Source organism: Gobio gobio (assembly GCF_949357685.1).
Source record: "Gobio gobio genome assembly, chromosome: 5".
NCBI classification, from domain to species: domain Eukaryota; kingdom Metazoa; phylum Chordata; class Actinopteri; order Cypriniformes; family Gobionidae; genus Gobio; species Gobio gobio.
Window position 1 is genome coordinate 14,780,697 of NC_137101.1, and position 17,328 is coordinate 14,798,024.

The 17,328-nt window shown below is 38.4% G+C and overlaps 1 protein-coding gene across 1 annotated transcript in view; it reads right to left on the reverse strand.

The window, feature by feature from the left end:
* Positions 1-10,522: 10,522 nt before the first annotated feature.
* The window catches only part of hmga2 (high mobility group AT-hook 2), a 36,437-nt gene continuing 29,631 nt past the window's right edge, over positions 10,523-17,328 (reverse strand). The window contains exons 4-5 of the mRNA XM_079816661.1: positions 16,847-16,879; positions 10,523-14,034 (exon numbers count right to left, since the gene is read on the reverse strand). Of these exons, the coding sequence (XP_079672787.1) occupies positions 13,993-14,034; positions 16,847-16,879 (75 nt within the window). The 3' untranslated portion in view covers positions 10,523-13,992. The remainder of the gene's footprint in view (positions 14,035-16,846; positions 16,880-17,328) is intronic.

Below are 17,328 nucleotides of genomic sequence, written 5' to 3' on the forward strand. Positions count from 1 at the left end.
TTCACTGTATATAGTACGGAAACTTTCTGTTAGTCAATTAACTGTCTTTTATCGTTAAAATCATGATCATTTTTTACAGTGTTTTTTGAAAAAACGATGCAGTATTTTAACAATAAATAATTATAATAAATGATAAAATTAATGACAGTTATTTAAATATATCTTCCAAATTATAGGGAGATGTCTATTACACACACACACACACACACACACACACACACTAGCAGCTTATAGCATCTAGCAACAGTATTCTCACACACTCAGTTTAAACAGGTCCCAACACAAACAGACAGTCGACTCACTTGGAATGACACCCACACACATAAACCCACAGCCACCCACTCGTTCCATTCATCCCGTCCACGCTTCCACCTCTCCACACGAACACACGCCCACCTTGAACGCAGCCCACGCTGATCTCCGGCACGGATTCGGTGACGGCCGGCCTCTGACACACACAGGCTGGGGGAAACCAGACACGGTCACATCCGCAGGCAGGATTACACACCCTGAAGTTTTGATGTCCAGTGTGACTCATTCCTATAAACAGACACTTCTGGAAGAGGATCGTGTGTTGGAGGGCCATTCAAAGTCTACAGACATCTCACCACTGTAGAATCGAGTGTACATATGTGTTGCTGACTCACCTCGATTTGAACTGTTTTGGTCTTTGAAGGCTTGAATGAAGCCAAGGTGGTCCAAATGTGCTGAGACGGACCTGATATGAAGACTTCATGCACTATCAATAAACCATTTGGAGGAATGTCATCTTAAAGGAACACTCCACTTAAAAAAAAAAAGGGTTCATTTTCCAACTCCCCTAGAGTTAAACAGTTGAGTTTTACCGTTTTTGAATCCATTCAGCCGATCTCTGGGTCTGGCGGAAGCACTTTTAGCATAGCTTAGCATAGATCATTGAATCTGATTAGACCGTTAGCATCTCACTCAAAAATGACCAAAGAGTTTTAAATATATTTCCTATTTAAAACTTTACTCTTCTGTAGTTACATCGTCTACTAAAGCCCTATTTGCATGGGATTGGTATTATCTGGGGACATTGTGTGATTTAGAAATGCTTATTTTCTTTTTAATAACGTTTGATAACGTTTTTGTGTTTTTCATTAAGAATAATATTGAACACGCCTTTCAAGCAATTCGCTCCCTAATTGGCTCTAATTCTTAAAGTGCACAGCCGCACAGGCATTTATAACGGTGCCTCCATTCTTCGCGAAACATGGATAAAAATGCGCACAGGAAACAAAAACCTTGCAAAAATGATATACGACCCTCCAAATCCTGGCCAAATCACAGAGATGCCGATTCGCACGGGACTAATATTATCACAGGACATTCTGTGTTTGGGGAAATATGGTAGGTCATTCGTGGGGGAAGTTTTACTTTACAAATACAGACATGGCCGATTCGCACGGGATTAAGATCACAGACAACCTCTGCAATTATTACATATTACTAGAGGTCACTGGGTAATACTAATCGCGTGCGAATAGGGCTTAAGACCGACGGAAAATTAAACGTTGTGATTTTCTAGACCGATATGGCGAGGAACTATACTCTCATTCCTGCGTAATAATCAAGGAACTTTGCTACCGTACCATGGGTGCAGCAGGCGCAATGGCGACTAGTGCTGGGGACTATTTTCAGGCGCTGCGTAATATCATTGCACCTGCTGCACCCATGGTACAGTTCCTTGATTATTACGCAGGAATGAATGAGAGTATAGTTCCTAGCCATATCGGCCTAGAAAATTGCAACTTTTCATTTTCCGTCGGTCTTAGTACACGATGTAACTACAGAAGAGTCAAGTTTTAACCCGGAGATCGGCTAAATGGTCTCGAAAACGGTAAGACTCAACTGTTTAACTGTAGGGGAGTTGGAAAATGAGCCTATTTTCAAAAATAGTGGAGTGTTTCTTTAAGTACACAGCTTAAAGCAGCTTCTATCTATCTATCTATCTATCTATCTATCTATCTATCTATCTATCTATCTATCTATCTATCTATCTATCTATCTATCTATCTATCTATCTATCTATCTATCTATCTTTCTATCTTTCTATCTATCTATCTATCTATCTATCTATCTATCTATCTATCTATCTATCTATCTATCTATCTATCTATCTATCTATCTATCTATCATCTATCTATCTATCTATCTATCTATCTATCTATCTATCTATCTATCTATCTATCTATCTATCTATCTATCTATCTATCTATCTATCTATCTATCTATCTATCTATCTATCTATCATTTTCAATAGGGCTTATTGAATAGTCAAGATTGTAAGGGCCAATTTTAAATGGTCCTGCAGTGCACATTCATCTTTAAAAGTACGACATGTTTAAAACAACTACTCGTTTACACTTCTACATAATTATGAGGCAAATGGAAAATATGCTAATATTTGAAAAAGCTTACACGTAAGATTATAATGTGATATCTGGGTGTAAGGATTACATGGAAAAGCATGAAATGGGATTTATAAGGATCTGAGGCGGATAGCTGAGTCTGCGCCAGTGCTACAACAGCTGCACTCAGACACACAAGAGAGAACAGGAAGTGTGTTTTATTTGCTCAGCAGAGTGGACGGACATCCTTTAGTGTGGAAGATACAAGAAACGAACAATTATGTGCCACTCACCTCATATAGAGAGAGAGAGCGGAAAAGAGAGAGGCTGCATCCGAAAATGCACTTCTGTATCTGACAAAAGAAGTATATCTGAATTCACAGTACTCATAAAAGAGTAAGCAAAAAGTACCTGGATGACCTACTTCTTCCGGCGAGATTCTGAAGTGTGCATAGACAGTTTACTATCCAATGAGTTCACGGGAGAGATTTGTGAATGGCAGTGAAGCGACGCAACCGCAACTGACACTGGTAGGTCATATAGATAATGACAACATGCAGGGTTGCCAGGTTTTCACAACAAAACCTGCCCAATTACTACTCAAAACTAGCCCAAAAACAAGCCCAATCGCGTTTCAGGGGGTCTTCTCTTCGCATTTGGGGGGTAAAATATGTGTTTTTTTGGCATGGTTGCCTACTAAAATTCGCATACCCGGGGCTAAATATCACATAATTGGGGTCGCTTCAACCCGCGGACATGAAAAACAGCCCGCGGCAACAGTGTTGAAGGAAAACCGCGGACTTGGCAACGCTGACATGGCCAATGTAGTACGTCCGGTGTAGTGACAATTGTAGTACTACAATTCAGGTTGATTCTTTTTTTTGCTAAAGGGTGTTTGTATTAGTCTTCGCACGAGCGCTTTGTAAACACGGGGGCGGTACTTCTGCCTACATCTAGTGTGACGTTTCCAATGTGATTACGTAATTACTGGCGCGCCAAAGGGCAGCGCAAGATGAGCACTTTAGGTTAAAAAGTATATATATATATATATATATATATATATATATATATATATATATATATATATATATATATATATATATATATATATATATATATATATATATATATATACAGTATATAGTATATATATATATATCACTGTATATATATATATATATATATATATATATATATATATATATATATATATATATATATATATATATATATATATATATATACAGTGAGGAAAATAAGTATTTGAACACCCTGCTATTTTGCAAGTTCTCCCACTTAGAAATCATGGAGGGGTCTGAAATTGTCATCGTAGGTGCATGTCCACTGTGAGAGACATAATCTAAAAAAAAAAAATTCCAGAAATCACAATGTATGATTTTTTAACTATTTATTTGTATGATACAGCTGCAAATAAGTATTTGAACACCTGAGAATAATCAATGTTAATATTTGGTACAGTAGCCTTTGTTTGCAATTACAGAGGTCAAACGTTTCCTGTAGTTTTTCACCAGGTTTGCACACACTGCAGGAGGGATTTTGGCCCACTCCTCAACACAGATCTTCTCTAGATCAGTCAGGTTTCTGGCCTGTCGCTGAGAAACACAGAGTTTGAGCTCCCTCCAAAGATTCGCTATTGGGTTTAGGTCTGGAGACTGGCTAGGCCACGCCAGAACCTTGATATGCTTCTTACAGAGCCACTCCTTGCTCATCCTGGCTGTGTGCTTCGGGTCATTGTCATGTTGGAAGACCCAGCCTCGACCCATCTTCAATGCTCTAACTGAGGGTTGGTTGTTCCCCAAAATTTCGCAATACATGGCCCCGGTCATCCTCACCTTAATAAAGTGCAGTCGCTCTGTCCCATGTGAAGAAAAACACCCCGAAGCATGATGCTACCACCCCCATGCTTCACATGGTGTTCTTGGGATGGTACTCATCATTCTTCTTCCTCCAAACACGTTTAGTGGAATTATGACCAAAAAGTTATATTTTGGTCTCATCTGACCACATGACTTTCTCCCATGACTCCTCTGGATCATCCAAATGGTCATTGGCAAACTTAAGACGGGACTGGACATGTGCTGGGTTAAGCAGGGGAACCTTCCGTGCCTTGCATGATTTCAAACCATGACGTCTTAGTGTATTAACAACAGTAACCTTGGAAACGGTGGCTCTTTTCAGGTCATTGACCAGCTCCTCCCGTGTAGTTCTGGGCTGATTTCTCACCTATCTTAGGATCATTGAGACCCCACGAGGTGAGATCTTGCATGGAGCCCCAGTCCGAGGGAGATTGACAGTCATGTTTAGCTTCTTCCATTTTCTAATGATTGCTCCAACAGTGGACCTTTTTTCACCAAGCTGCTTGGCAGTTTCCCCGTAGCCCTTTCCAGCCTTGTGGAGGTGCACAATTTTGTCCCGAGTGTCTTTGGACAGCTCTTTGGTCTTGGCCATGTTAGTAGTTGGATTCTGACTGATTGTATGGGGTGGACAGGTGTCTTTATGCAGCTAACGACCTCAAACAGGTGCATCTAATTTAGGATAATACATGGAGTGGAGGTGGACATTTTAAAGGCAGACTAACAGGTCTTTGAGGGTCAGAATTCTAGCTGATAGACAGGTGTTCAAATACTTATTAGCAGCTGTATCATACAAATAAATTGTTAAAAAATCATACATTGTGATTTCAGGATTTTTTTTTTGTTTTGATTATGTCTCTCACAGTGGACATGCACCTACGATGACAATTTCAGACCCCTCCATGATTTCTAAGTGGGAAAACTTGCAAAATAGCAGGGTGTTCAAATACTTATTTTCCTCACTATATATATATATATATATATATATATATATATATATATATATATATATATATATATATATATATATATATATATATATATATATATATATATATATATATATATATATATATATATATATATATATATGTGTTTTTTTTTTTTTTTTTTTTTTAAATGACTGATCGTTTCGCTAGATAAGACACTATTCCTCAGCTGGGATCGTGCAGAGCCTCTGAAGCCCTTTGAAACTGCATTTATTTTGACCTTCAACATTTTGGTTGCCATTTGGTTGTGTGGTGAAAAATCCTGAAACGTTTTCCTAAAAAAACTTGATTTCTTTTCCACTGAAGAAAGAAAGACATGAACATTTTGGATGAGATGGGGTAAGTAAATTATCAGGAAATTTTCAATTTGAAGTGAACTAATTCTTTAATACAGTGTATACTTTTTTTCCTTGATTTATCCCGAAAGAATGGAAGTGAAATGTGACAACATGACCCATAGGTGTTATGAGGGGCACAATGTAACATAACCAAGTGACAGCTTGAATTGTTATCTGATAGAATCAAAGAAATATCCAAGACAAACTAAAATATTTTGACAATAAAATACAATTATTCACTTTTTGATATAAAATAATGGCATTTTTTTAATAATTAAAAATAAACGCATTTTTGAGTTTGACAACAAACACACCGCAAAACACAGCTACAGCATAGTTAAAAACATAATAATAATTAATCATTTCTGAACATGGACTTTTTTCTCATGGTTTCTCAATAGAATTCATAAAAGTATAGAATATAATAGCGTAGTTCTAATAGGGCCCATTGTAACGCGGTGTGACAACATGCCCCGCCTGCACAATTGGGATTTAAACCCCGGCTCGTGTCTTCAGCTGGTTAGATCAGCATTAAAGAACTATCTCAACTGTTAAATAACAGATATAAGATTAAAATAATATCAGACTTCTCTAATTTTATATAAACACAAAAAACAGAGACGAAAAATTTACGCAAGTAGGAAGTTTACTTCTGCTATGGTTAAATAAATGTTCAGTGATATCATCCAAAGAGTTTTTAAATTTTGGTGCAATTTTTTCTCTATATAATATTGATATGGCAACTAGTAAATACACTAAGCTTCGTCATGCTGGCATGTGTGGAAAGTTTTAAACCATGCGTGTTAAAACTAACCCCACGTTATGTTGTGCCCCGCGCTCCCCTACATTAGAATGAATAGAGAGGAAAACTATCACAACTTCCATTTCATGCTGACTTTGAGCGTATTTTACTACCCATATGGCAATTTTAAGCAAAATTTACTATGGTTATTATTGAGTTGCAAGGTCTTTAGACGTGCATGTAGATGTTACCTAATAAATTAAGTGTAAGTAAAGCATATTTTTGTCCGAGGCCTTGTCCCTGAACAGCTGGATGATTGTTAATGAGAGAGCAGGAAAGAGGAGGGAAACACTCTCACACAAAGGCAGACCCTCTTTACACGGAAAAGAGGAAGAGGTGGCAAGACCACCTCTGAACGTGGTTGTGGTAGCAGTGAACTCCCTCTCCACCCAATCCTCCCTCCCTCTACGTGGGTCAATCTGGCGGAATTACTGAGCAGCTTGACGATGAGAGCTGGCACTAACAACCAAATCCTCAGCACTCTGGTGGGTTGGGGCACATATAGCCGAGGTGAGTTGGGGGGGGTTGCACAAAGGAGGGGTGTGAGTGAGGCGCCCTGTCAGAGTGCACAGAATGGCGGGACTTTGAAGTGGGGGCCGCCGTCCCATTCACAGAGTCTGCTGCGGAGCAGAGGTCAGGGGCTCCAGGGTGGGCTACGTGTCCCCCGTGAGTACACCAAAGAACGGGAGTTAAAGAGATGTTTTGGAATTGGGAAGAGGGGGAGAGCCTGTGGAAGAGGAACAGGGAAGGGAGGGAGGAGGGAAAAAAGCAGTCCTTCTAAATTCTGTAACATTGTGTACCTTGAAGCTCTATGCATAGCCTGTGTGTTTTTGAATGGGCAGCCCCACTGTCCTGCCCTAAAACAATCTGTGACACGTATTTTAGTGTATGTTTGCTTTAAGGAAGGAATTAGGGTCCCTTGACATTAACACCCGACAAAATGCAGGTGGAGTTCAGCAGTCACTCCTTCTAGCCACTTTGGTGGGTTGAATTTTATATATAATATATACATTTTTCAAGTGTAGTCTGGCATCTAGTCAAGGGCATCTGAAATAATAAACTAAATGCAATATAGTGTTGTCAAAACTATCGATACTGAAATATCTGAAATGCTTCCAATACTCATTTTCAGCTGCGCTTTTTTCTCGCTCTCTCGTCTCTGTGACAGCGAGTTGACACACAAACCCGCCTCCCCTTATGCTTTTTTCATTTGCTCCGGGTGAAAATTGTTGGTGTTATTGGGCTTGGTTAATTTCAGCGTGGGACTGCGTGCATTGCACATCATTTTACTCATTTCCACAGATCTTGTGCTCACTCCCAAAGTGCGTGCACATAAAGCTGCCACTCAGTAATTTAGTTCTTTTTAGTCAAATACACACAAGATAATGTAAAAATGTCGGTCTTGGCGAGTATTTGAGTAAACACAGTCAGTTATGTTTTATGTCCCAGAACTCTCAGTGCTGGGTTGTGTCAGGAAGGGCATCCAACGTAAAATGTGTGTGTGAAGTGGACTCTTAGGAAATAATAGGAAGATGATGACAGTCAGTTATGTTTTAAGTGAATGTAAACAGCTGAGAAAGAAAACGCATGTGTAACAGTATAATGGATCAGTGCGTCAGGGTTTAAAGCGAAAGCAGCCTAATATACCTACTGCCAAATTATGAGATAATATAAAAAATATCTATATGGCATTTTTTTCCCCATGGTATCGATATCAAAATTGTGGCCAGTGAAAATGCTGAGTGGCTAATAAGGTTCCTAATAAAATGTGCGCTAAGTAACTTTTACCCATAAAAAAAGAATGGTGCTTCAGTTTTAAAACAATGTACACTTACATCAGATGAAGACTTGTGCGAACCTTACCGCACCTTTAAAGTTGGCATGAAATGAAGTTGTGATAGTATTTTCTTCCCTATTGTGATGTATATCGGCTTTTCGAACAAGACAGATGTAGGACGGGCCTTGATTTTGTTCTTTGGGAATTGATTGAAAACAACTGGATATTCATATTCAAAGAGAGACGGGGAATTTGAATGAAGGTACAATATAGGACTTTGCAAGTTCGAGAGTTTCTCGTAAGGACTGAAAAGTCTCCCATGCAGATTTCGCTCACATTCAAGTTAATCAAGAAAGCTGCTGGGTTAGAAAGTGACTTCTCTTTGAGCAGTGCATCATGCCTCGGTACGCCATTGACAATGAACCCCTTTTTGCCCGTAAAATTTCACTGAAACCGCTGTGACTGCAACTTAAAAGGCGATTTCACATTGACAAAAAAAGATCTAATTGTCAGTAGTGTCCATCTAGTAATGCTCACACAGAAATCTATTTCAAATCAATCTCTTTTTTTTATGGTCTACGCAGCAAAAACGGCCCAAAGAACATAAATCCGATGCAGATATTGTGTGGGGATTTTTTTTACCCTCAAAATCACACAGATTCCTATTGAAATGACTGGATTTCGTCCGCAACCTTTCAACGAGCAATGGTAAACTTGACCACATCATAACAGAGATCAGTAGCGCCATGAGCAGAGCTCAACTTCGTGCAAATGAGTAGCGAAACAATGGGAGTACAGACAGTGATTCACATACCATGAGGAAACGCCTCAAATCAAATGGATTCTGAGTGTTTTTGTTTATTTGGTTAATATTAGTATTTTAATCAGTCAGTGTGGACAGGGCTTCAAAGAACTGAAGGTACCTTGAATGCATTGTAAATATCTGCGGAATCCAAATCCATAGATGCAAAGGAGACGTGGTTGTATGAAAACATGTTTTGCTACAGATGACATTTGTATAAAGCATGCAGTGTTAATATTGACTTCATACACAACAATGATCACAGGCACCTTTTTTTTATTGTGCTGAATAAAGAGGTGGATATGTATAAAGAGGACTTTTTTTCTAATACGTTTCTTTTTTTGTCCTTTTTTTTAAAAACAAGCAAGCATTTTAAGTGAAATCACAAACAGCAATACTAAGTGAAACAGCCATAATTGTTAGAAAACAAGTTATATCAAGTGAAGAAAGCTGAGAGAGTAACCACCTAGTGATACTTTTCCATCTCCACAGCTGCAGAAATGACAAAACATTGCATAATGTAAGACGTTTTAAAAACAAGTCAAATTGTCCAGTCTCACCTAACTTGTGACTGAGAGGCAGAGAGGTACAGTCTTATAAAAAATCCCCCCCGAAACACACAAAAATAAACTATGAATATATATTTTATTTATATATAAATTTAAAACTTTACGCCGTTCTCTCTGGACTCAGGCACCTGAATTTAAGCAGATAGTAAGTTTGAAAAATGAGGTAACAGGAGGCCCTCTTGGAGGTAGAAAAGTGTATTCGATTGTACTAGAACATGTTGTCATGAAAACACAACTTCATCTTCATTAAGACACCCAGAGCTGAAAGCACATGAACAGTGGCTCCTGTGGATACACATTCAAACCAACGTAGGAAGCATACGAGCACAATGCCAAGCTTCGGGAGGGATGAACGCGGTGCACACAAAGACAGATCGCTCCGCTAAAACAGTGCCATTATACGCCGATCTAATGAAAACGACCTCAAAACAGCGTCCACTGCCGAGGTCGAGCCAAGACACGCCGTCCTTCCACTTAAGCAAGCGACTGTTTCATCTGTTGAACTCGTAGGAGAGTAAAGAAGCGGTCCGAAAACTGACACTTTTACAAGAACTGTAACCATTTAGGTAGTAGCATTACAGTGTTTGAGCAACGTTTAATGTTGGTTTGTGGCAAAAGCCAAGCTGCCGCATATAAAGACGGTCATTACATGCCATTGTAAGTTCAAGGGGCATGCCAACAGTTCTATTAGCTTCCTCTGAGGCTCTACCTCAGGCCCAGTTGAGAGGTTTTCATGGTGACAAGCTGAAAAGGTGTATTCTTTCACTACATAAGCATTACATATACATCTGTTTGAACCATATAACAAAGAAAAGAAAATCACATTTGTGTAAAGTACACAAAAAAAAAACCCCGCTAATCAAGTATATCTACTAATTTTTCAAAAACATATTCATATATGCAATATACAAAACCCGAACATATTTTTTCAAACCTGAAAGAGCGTTTCAAGTTTCTTTTCTTTCTTTTTTTTTTTCCTGTGATTTGTATTTTTTTTTTGTGTGTGTGTGTTGTGTTAAGTCGCTTTCTTAGCCGTCTTCTCCCTCAGCTGAACTAAGATGAAACAAAAATCAGATTTAAAACGTTTGTAAAACAGGATCTTGTGCAGTCCTAAAGTCTTTTTCGGTACACATCATTGAAATCCGTACTGAAAGAAACCAGGCAAAAAAAAAAAATCTTTCCGTTTTCAAGACTGGAGGTAGGTAATTGTCAGCTGATTATTAGTCCATTTTTATCCTTTTTTCTTTTCTTTTTTTTTTGAGGTACATATCTGAATAGTACATAGGAAACTAAAACTAGAAATTCAGAGCAATAGTGGAGAGGGAGAAAAAAAAAAAAGGAGAAATCCATTCGCAACAATATCATTTAGTGTCATACAAGCACTTGATCCTTAGAAACCATTGAGTAAATCAGTACAAAATATATATTCAAGTTAAAAATGTAAAACAGACATCCCAGCTGCAGAGACAGAGTGTCTAGTTACAAATGTCAGATATATGCTAATGTGAAAAAAAGAAAATTAACTAGAACAAACAGTACTTTTTTCCCTTAGCTGCATGATTAGTTCTACATATGACTACAAACAGACCTCAGAATTCAGTTAATACCTGCCCGACTCTCACAAAAAACATTTTGCAGAGCGTTCGCCTGGTTCGTTTTCAACATTGGCACTCGCTGCCATCCCCTGCTTTGTAATGAGAACTCTACAGCAGCGCGCGTCTTATTTCGAGCTGGTTTGCTGGTTGAAGAAATCAGAGGTAGTTTTGAAACGGTGTGGAGATATTGCATTGGTGACAGCGCTGGCGTACTTTAAAATCCGCCGAATACCGTTCGACGCCGTCGCTGCGATTCAGGTATTTTTGTGTGTAATGAGGTAAAGTGTGGTTTTGTTCCTGTGGTTTGGGTGTTTCTTGAGGTTTAGGTCTTGACTGAGTCGATCAATTTCCCTTACGCTGAATTTGTCAGAAAATTATGTTCTTAAAGCTATGCCATACAAGAAAATCAAAACACAATTATGTACACGTATGTTAATTATGCAAAGCCGAAGTCGCGAAGGTATGTACAGTAGAACTACTGTTCTGTAGTAATGCTAAAAACCGTCTCCCACCGAGACATTTCATGTTCGCAGTAATCAGTTTGAAAAAAAAAAATCACCACCAAGGACACGAGGGATATGGATTTGATACTAAAGGGGTAATTCACCCCAAAATAAACATTCTGTCATTATTTACTCGTTCTAAACCCAAGTAACACGAGTTATGTAATCGGATTACTTTTTTAAAGTAACTAGTAAAGTAATGCACTTAATATTTGAGTTACTGTTTCAAATAAGCAACGCAAGTCACTTTGTTTTCCCATTTATTGACTGACACCTCTCTTGACCCTATTTTGAGAGAAATTGGGAGTAAGTTGCACAGGCGCTATGTGCGCTTTTGGTGTCAAAAGGGAAATTATTATTTCACTTTTGGGGCCAGAATTACTGAACAGGGCAAATCATCACGAGAGCGCAAAAACAAAAAAATACTTTTTTACTCAAATACATTTTTCAAATATATGTAGCCTACTTTATCAGTGTTTTTCTTTGGAAAACTTTTACTTCACTACATTCCAAAGCCTAATGTTGAAATTTTTACTTCATTACAAACTACAAGTTTTTCACTTTCTTACTTGTACTCAAGTGAAACTTTGAATTACTTTTACTTGAGTAAAAGTAAGAAAGTACTACATTTTTAATGTAATTAAGTATTAAATGGTAGTCAATATGAAATGTAGTGCAGTAAAAAGCACAATATCATGCTTTGGAATGTTGTGAAGTGAAGTTTTCCAAAGAAAAACACTCTGATTAAGTACAGACACTTGAAAAATGTACTTAAGCAGAGTAAAAATACTTCACTACTGTCCGCCTCTGGTCTACTGATGACGTACAAACGAAAGAACACAGACGCAGCCGGATTATTTCCGTAATGACCAACGCAATATACCAAGAGCAGCGCAAATTAGCGTCTGGTTTAAGACATTAAAAGGCATTAAATAATGGCGCAAATACCAGTAATTTGACTTGCGCAAACCTTAGTAAATCACCTCGCATGATTATATTAAATACTCTCCTCCCATAAATTTTGCATCTGAAAGGGAAACTCCTACAAATGCATATGCAATAAAGTCAGCCGCAAAAATAACTCTGTCCACGCCTTTTCAGCGCTAATTTATCACTGCACGTCTTTAGTAAATTCTGACAGTATTTTTTAACGCCAAAAGAGGGTTTGCACTGGCGCAAGCTGTTAGTAAATCTGGCCCTTGGTGTGAAAGGGACTTTACATTTGCTAAAAATAGGACTTTTATTTTATTTATTTATTTTGTTATTAAAAAACCAACGAACAAGCCCAGCCAAGGTGAGAAAAAATAACGCAAAAGTAAAGCAACTCGTTACTTTTTATAAAAAGTAACTGAGTAACACAATTAGTTACTTTTTAACGCAATACTGTAACGCATTACTTTTAAAAGTTACTCTCCCCAACACTGCCCATATGACTTTCTTTTTCTGTAAAAAAAGAAAGTCATACATGGAAAATCAAAGCAGATGTTTTCCATACAATGAATGGTGACCAACGGCCGTTAAGCTACAAAAAAGCACCATAAAAGTGGTCCATATGACTCGTGCACTAGCTTTGGGTGAAAAATAAATTGTAATTTAAGTTGTTATGCACTGAAACTTTCTCAACAGCCATGGTATGGAAAAGACCAGCTTGGACATTCTTCGAATAGTCTCCTTTTGTGTTTCACGGAAGAAACAAAGTCAATTCAGTTTCGGTGAGTAAATAATCACAGAATATTCATTTTAAGGTGTCCACTAATAGGTTAAAGGCTCTGGTTGCAGTTTTAAGGCAGACACTTTTTAAAGCTCACTTTCATTTTGGTCAAAACATCAAAATGAAGTGGACAGAGAAGGGAAAAGGGTCTATTTTAACTATGTCTTTGGTGGTATGGTACTGTAAAGAGGGGGTTCTTGTGCGAATGGGTGTGACCATTCAAAGCTCCACCCAGATATATGAAGCACTACATGCTGAATGACAAAACCAGACAGTTTCACCTCCAATGTAGCCTGGAAAATCAGTCAACAAGAGTGTGTGTGGCGCAAAGAACCGCTGTAGCACATATTGAGTGTTTAACCCCTGCACCTTTGTGCTTACAGCAGTTTGTGGGAAGTGGAAACAGCAAGGCGGCTCCAATTGTCATCTGCAAGATGTTTGTTTGCATTTGCGTCTTTTTTCGGGTTACGCTCTGAGGTGTTGTGTGTGTTTATCACAAAACGAAACCAAACCAAAATAAACGAATGAGGAAAAATGAAAATAAACAAACGAAAAAACGATCAAACGAAAGTGGGAAGTCAATAACAAGTGGTCAAGGCAGTCTTTTCCCTTGGAGAGAGCTGACAGCTGGATGAGGTAGAGGTAAAATCCTGTGGTTGCTTAGTCCTCTTCTGGCTCCGCCTCCTCCTCCTCTTCTTCTTCCTACAAAACACAACAGTGGTTGTTCATCAGTCACCACAAAAAGACCGCTGCAAAGCAGAACACGGCGGTGTGCAAACGTTTGACTGACAGAACCAAAATAGTGCCGTTATTAGCATTTATATTTTCTTTTTTGTTATTGTTTTGGTTACGAATGTTCTTTTTCATGAGCTTAGACAGCGAACGTCCCACAGCTGCTGCCAGGATGACCACCATTGAAACAGGAGGAAGGCGTTGAATGGGGGCTGGGGAGACGCTTGGCTTTGGGTACTTTTCAGAATGAAATGGATTTCATTTTCCACATGGCTTCATTTTATTTGGAAAGGCTAACTGACACAATTTATAACCCTCTTCTTTTCCCAAGTCGCTGTGTTGCTCCCATTCAGGGGAAAGGCCGTGGCAAAAGCCCGTCTGCATTATATGAGCCAAACTCCATTCATTAGTGCGGCAGACACTTCAGCTGTGAAGGACCAGCTAAGCGCTACCATGTGTGACATGGGCGAGTGAAAGAATGGAGAAAGGAAAAAAAAAACCTCTTTAATCATATTCGGACACCCCCGGCCACCAAACGTGCTTCCAACTGAAGTGCCACACAGAGCGGAAAATACCAGCTTAGTTCTTTGCTCTATTTCAGCATTGCAACTATGAAACAATTTCAAAAATCTAAAAATCTTTAGCATTGATTTGTTCGAACATTCTCTTTTTTTTCAATGGAAATGATTAAATGACATTCTCATGCATGCTCTTTCGTTCCGAGAGCAATTACAGCCACAGATACAGCACTCGAAAAACACTAAAACTTCAATGGAATTCTGTTCCTGGAAAAAAAAAAAAAAAAAAAAATCAGTGGCCAGGATTACCATGCGCTTGGTTTAACCATCACCAACAAGGAGAAAAGATGGTTCAGCGATAGTAATTAAAACCCCCTGTTTTGGGTTGATGGCGGATCGTTGGTTCCCTTTTAAGTTTAGGGAAACTGAACAGACCATATTAACAAAAACAAATGAACTACGCATGAACAATTTGACGATTAATTAGGCTGAGACACGTATGTGTTGACATTAGACACATTTTTTAAAGTTTAAACTTATAATAGCCTCTTAAAAGTGCAATGCTCATGGCGTGAGATGCTTAAAAAACAGAAAGGATCTCAGAAAGGATTTCACTGCATTTAAAGGGATAGTCCACCCAAAAATTTCAAATTACCTCATGATTTACTCACCCTCAAGTCATCCTAGGTGTATATGACATTCTTCTTTCAGACGAATACAATCGGGAGTCATATTAAAAAATGCCCTGGCTAATCCATGCTATATAATGGCAGCCCAAAATTTGAAGGCCAACAAAGTGCATCCATCCATTATATATAATACATATTTTACTTTATAACGTGTTAAATATGGATGTTTTTCTTACACAGATGCATGGGTTCGCTTCAAAAGGCCTTTATTAACCCCCCGGAGCCGTATGAAGTACAAATTTGACAGAATTGGAATACCTTTTGGGCTTTTACTGCCATTATAATGCTTGGATTAGCCAGGACATTTTTTAATATAACACCGATTGTATTCATGTGAAAGTAGAATATCATATACATCTAGGATGGCTTGAGGGTGAGTAAATCATGGGGTCATTTTCATTTTTGGGGGAACTATTCCTTTAATTAAACAAGATGGTGCTGGTAGTTTTGCCTTCTATTTCAGAGATACCATCTTGGACTACCTATAGATACCAGTGCAGTGTGTGTGAGCATGTGCGTTGGGCCTTCCAGTGTGGCGCAAAGCCATCAGGGTCTGTGCGTTCCCACATAGCATCAAATCAGGCCTAAGTTATGCATTCACACTGTAAACTGGTCCGCACCAGCGAACAAGAGGAGGTGAGCGGATTCCTGGTAAATGTGTGGAAGATTGTGTGTGGGGGAGTGAGGAATTGTAGCTCAGGCTGTCGTGTCTTTTCATCTTCACCCTTAAAAATGAAGGTGCCAGGAAGAACCAAAAGGGGGTTTCTCACGCCAATGCCATAGAAGAAAAATCTTTGGCACCCTGAAGAACCTTTCTGCGCTACAAAGAACCGGTAAGGTTCTTTGGATATTAAAGGTTCTTCACGGAACCATACACCCCGCCTAAGAACCTTTATTTTTAAGAGTGTCTTTCTACTTTAATCAAGACCATGAACAGTAAACGTCATTCAATCGAGTGATGATTAATCGAATAATCACAAACACTGTATCAATATAGAAAGCGTTGTTAAAAAGTCAATATACAGTTTATTTTCACATTTTTAAGGCATGGATTTTTTAATCACATCTGTCATTTAGTTGCAGTAGTAGCCAGCATATAGGCAGCAGACTGAGGTCTTTCTTTTCTTCCTGAGCACATTAAAGCAGCACTGTGCACGGACAGAGACTTTAGAGTCGCCTCCATTGTTAATTCGCTGAAGGAATTTTGACAAGAGAGGAAAAAAGGGGCAACTCTTCAAAACTAATCCTGTCTGCCAGATTGCATATCCATCTGTAAGGGGAACCAAAGAAGACTGGGATTCCACACATAGCGCTATAGGATTTACATTAGCCTTAACCATGCAGGTCTCTCATCAAACCAGAATTATGCCCCCCTTTCACTCACTCTGGGTTTTTTTGTAAACCCAAACAGCAAATCCCTTCCTCACACAATCATCCTCAATCTGTTTTTGCAAACTGTCCTCCCCTTTTAGCCAATTGGACTTTCAGTATCAATATATATATATATATACACACACATGCGCATGTCAGCCTGCTATATTAATTATACATGGTGCAAGATTTAATTTGCCATACCTGAGCGGGCTTTTCCTGGACCACTTGCTGTGGCTGAAAGACATAAAGAGAAACAATTATGAATTTATGAATGCAATAAATAACTGCCACAGTGAGAATACATTTCATTTGGATTTTGAGTGATGCATTAGGAACATAAACATACTCTTAGTTCTTATTCATGATTTAAGCAGGACAGGAAATATTTTGAAAAAAAAAAAGAGACTTGCACCTAAGAATTTGTATACGATGTGTATACAATGTGTGACAATAAAGAGAATTGAATTGATTTGATATATAGTGCTGTCAATTGATTTAAAAAATCTATGAAATCACAATTTTCTTCTGCTATTAATCATGATTAAAGTCAGTTTCAATTAAAGTTAAAAATTTTAAATGAAAGAGTTTTAAATATTTTTATACTGTAATAATTGCACAGTTACTCTCCAAATAATGTAGAAACAACTTAAAGACAGTATATTTTAAATATTTGTTTAATGGCA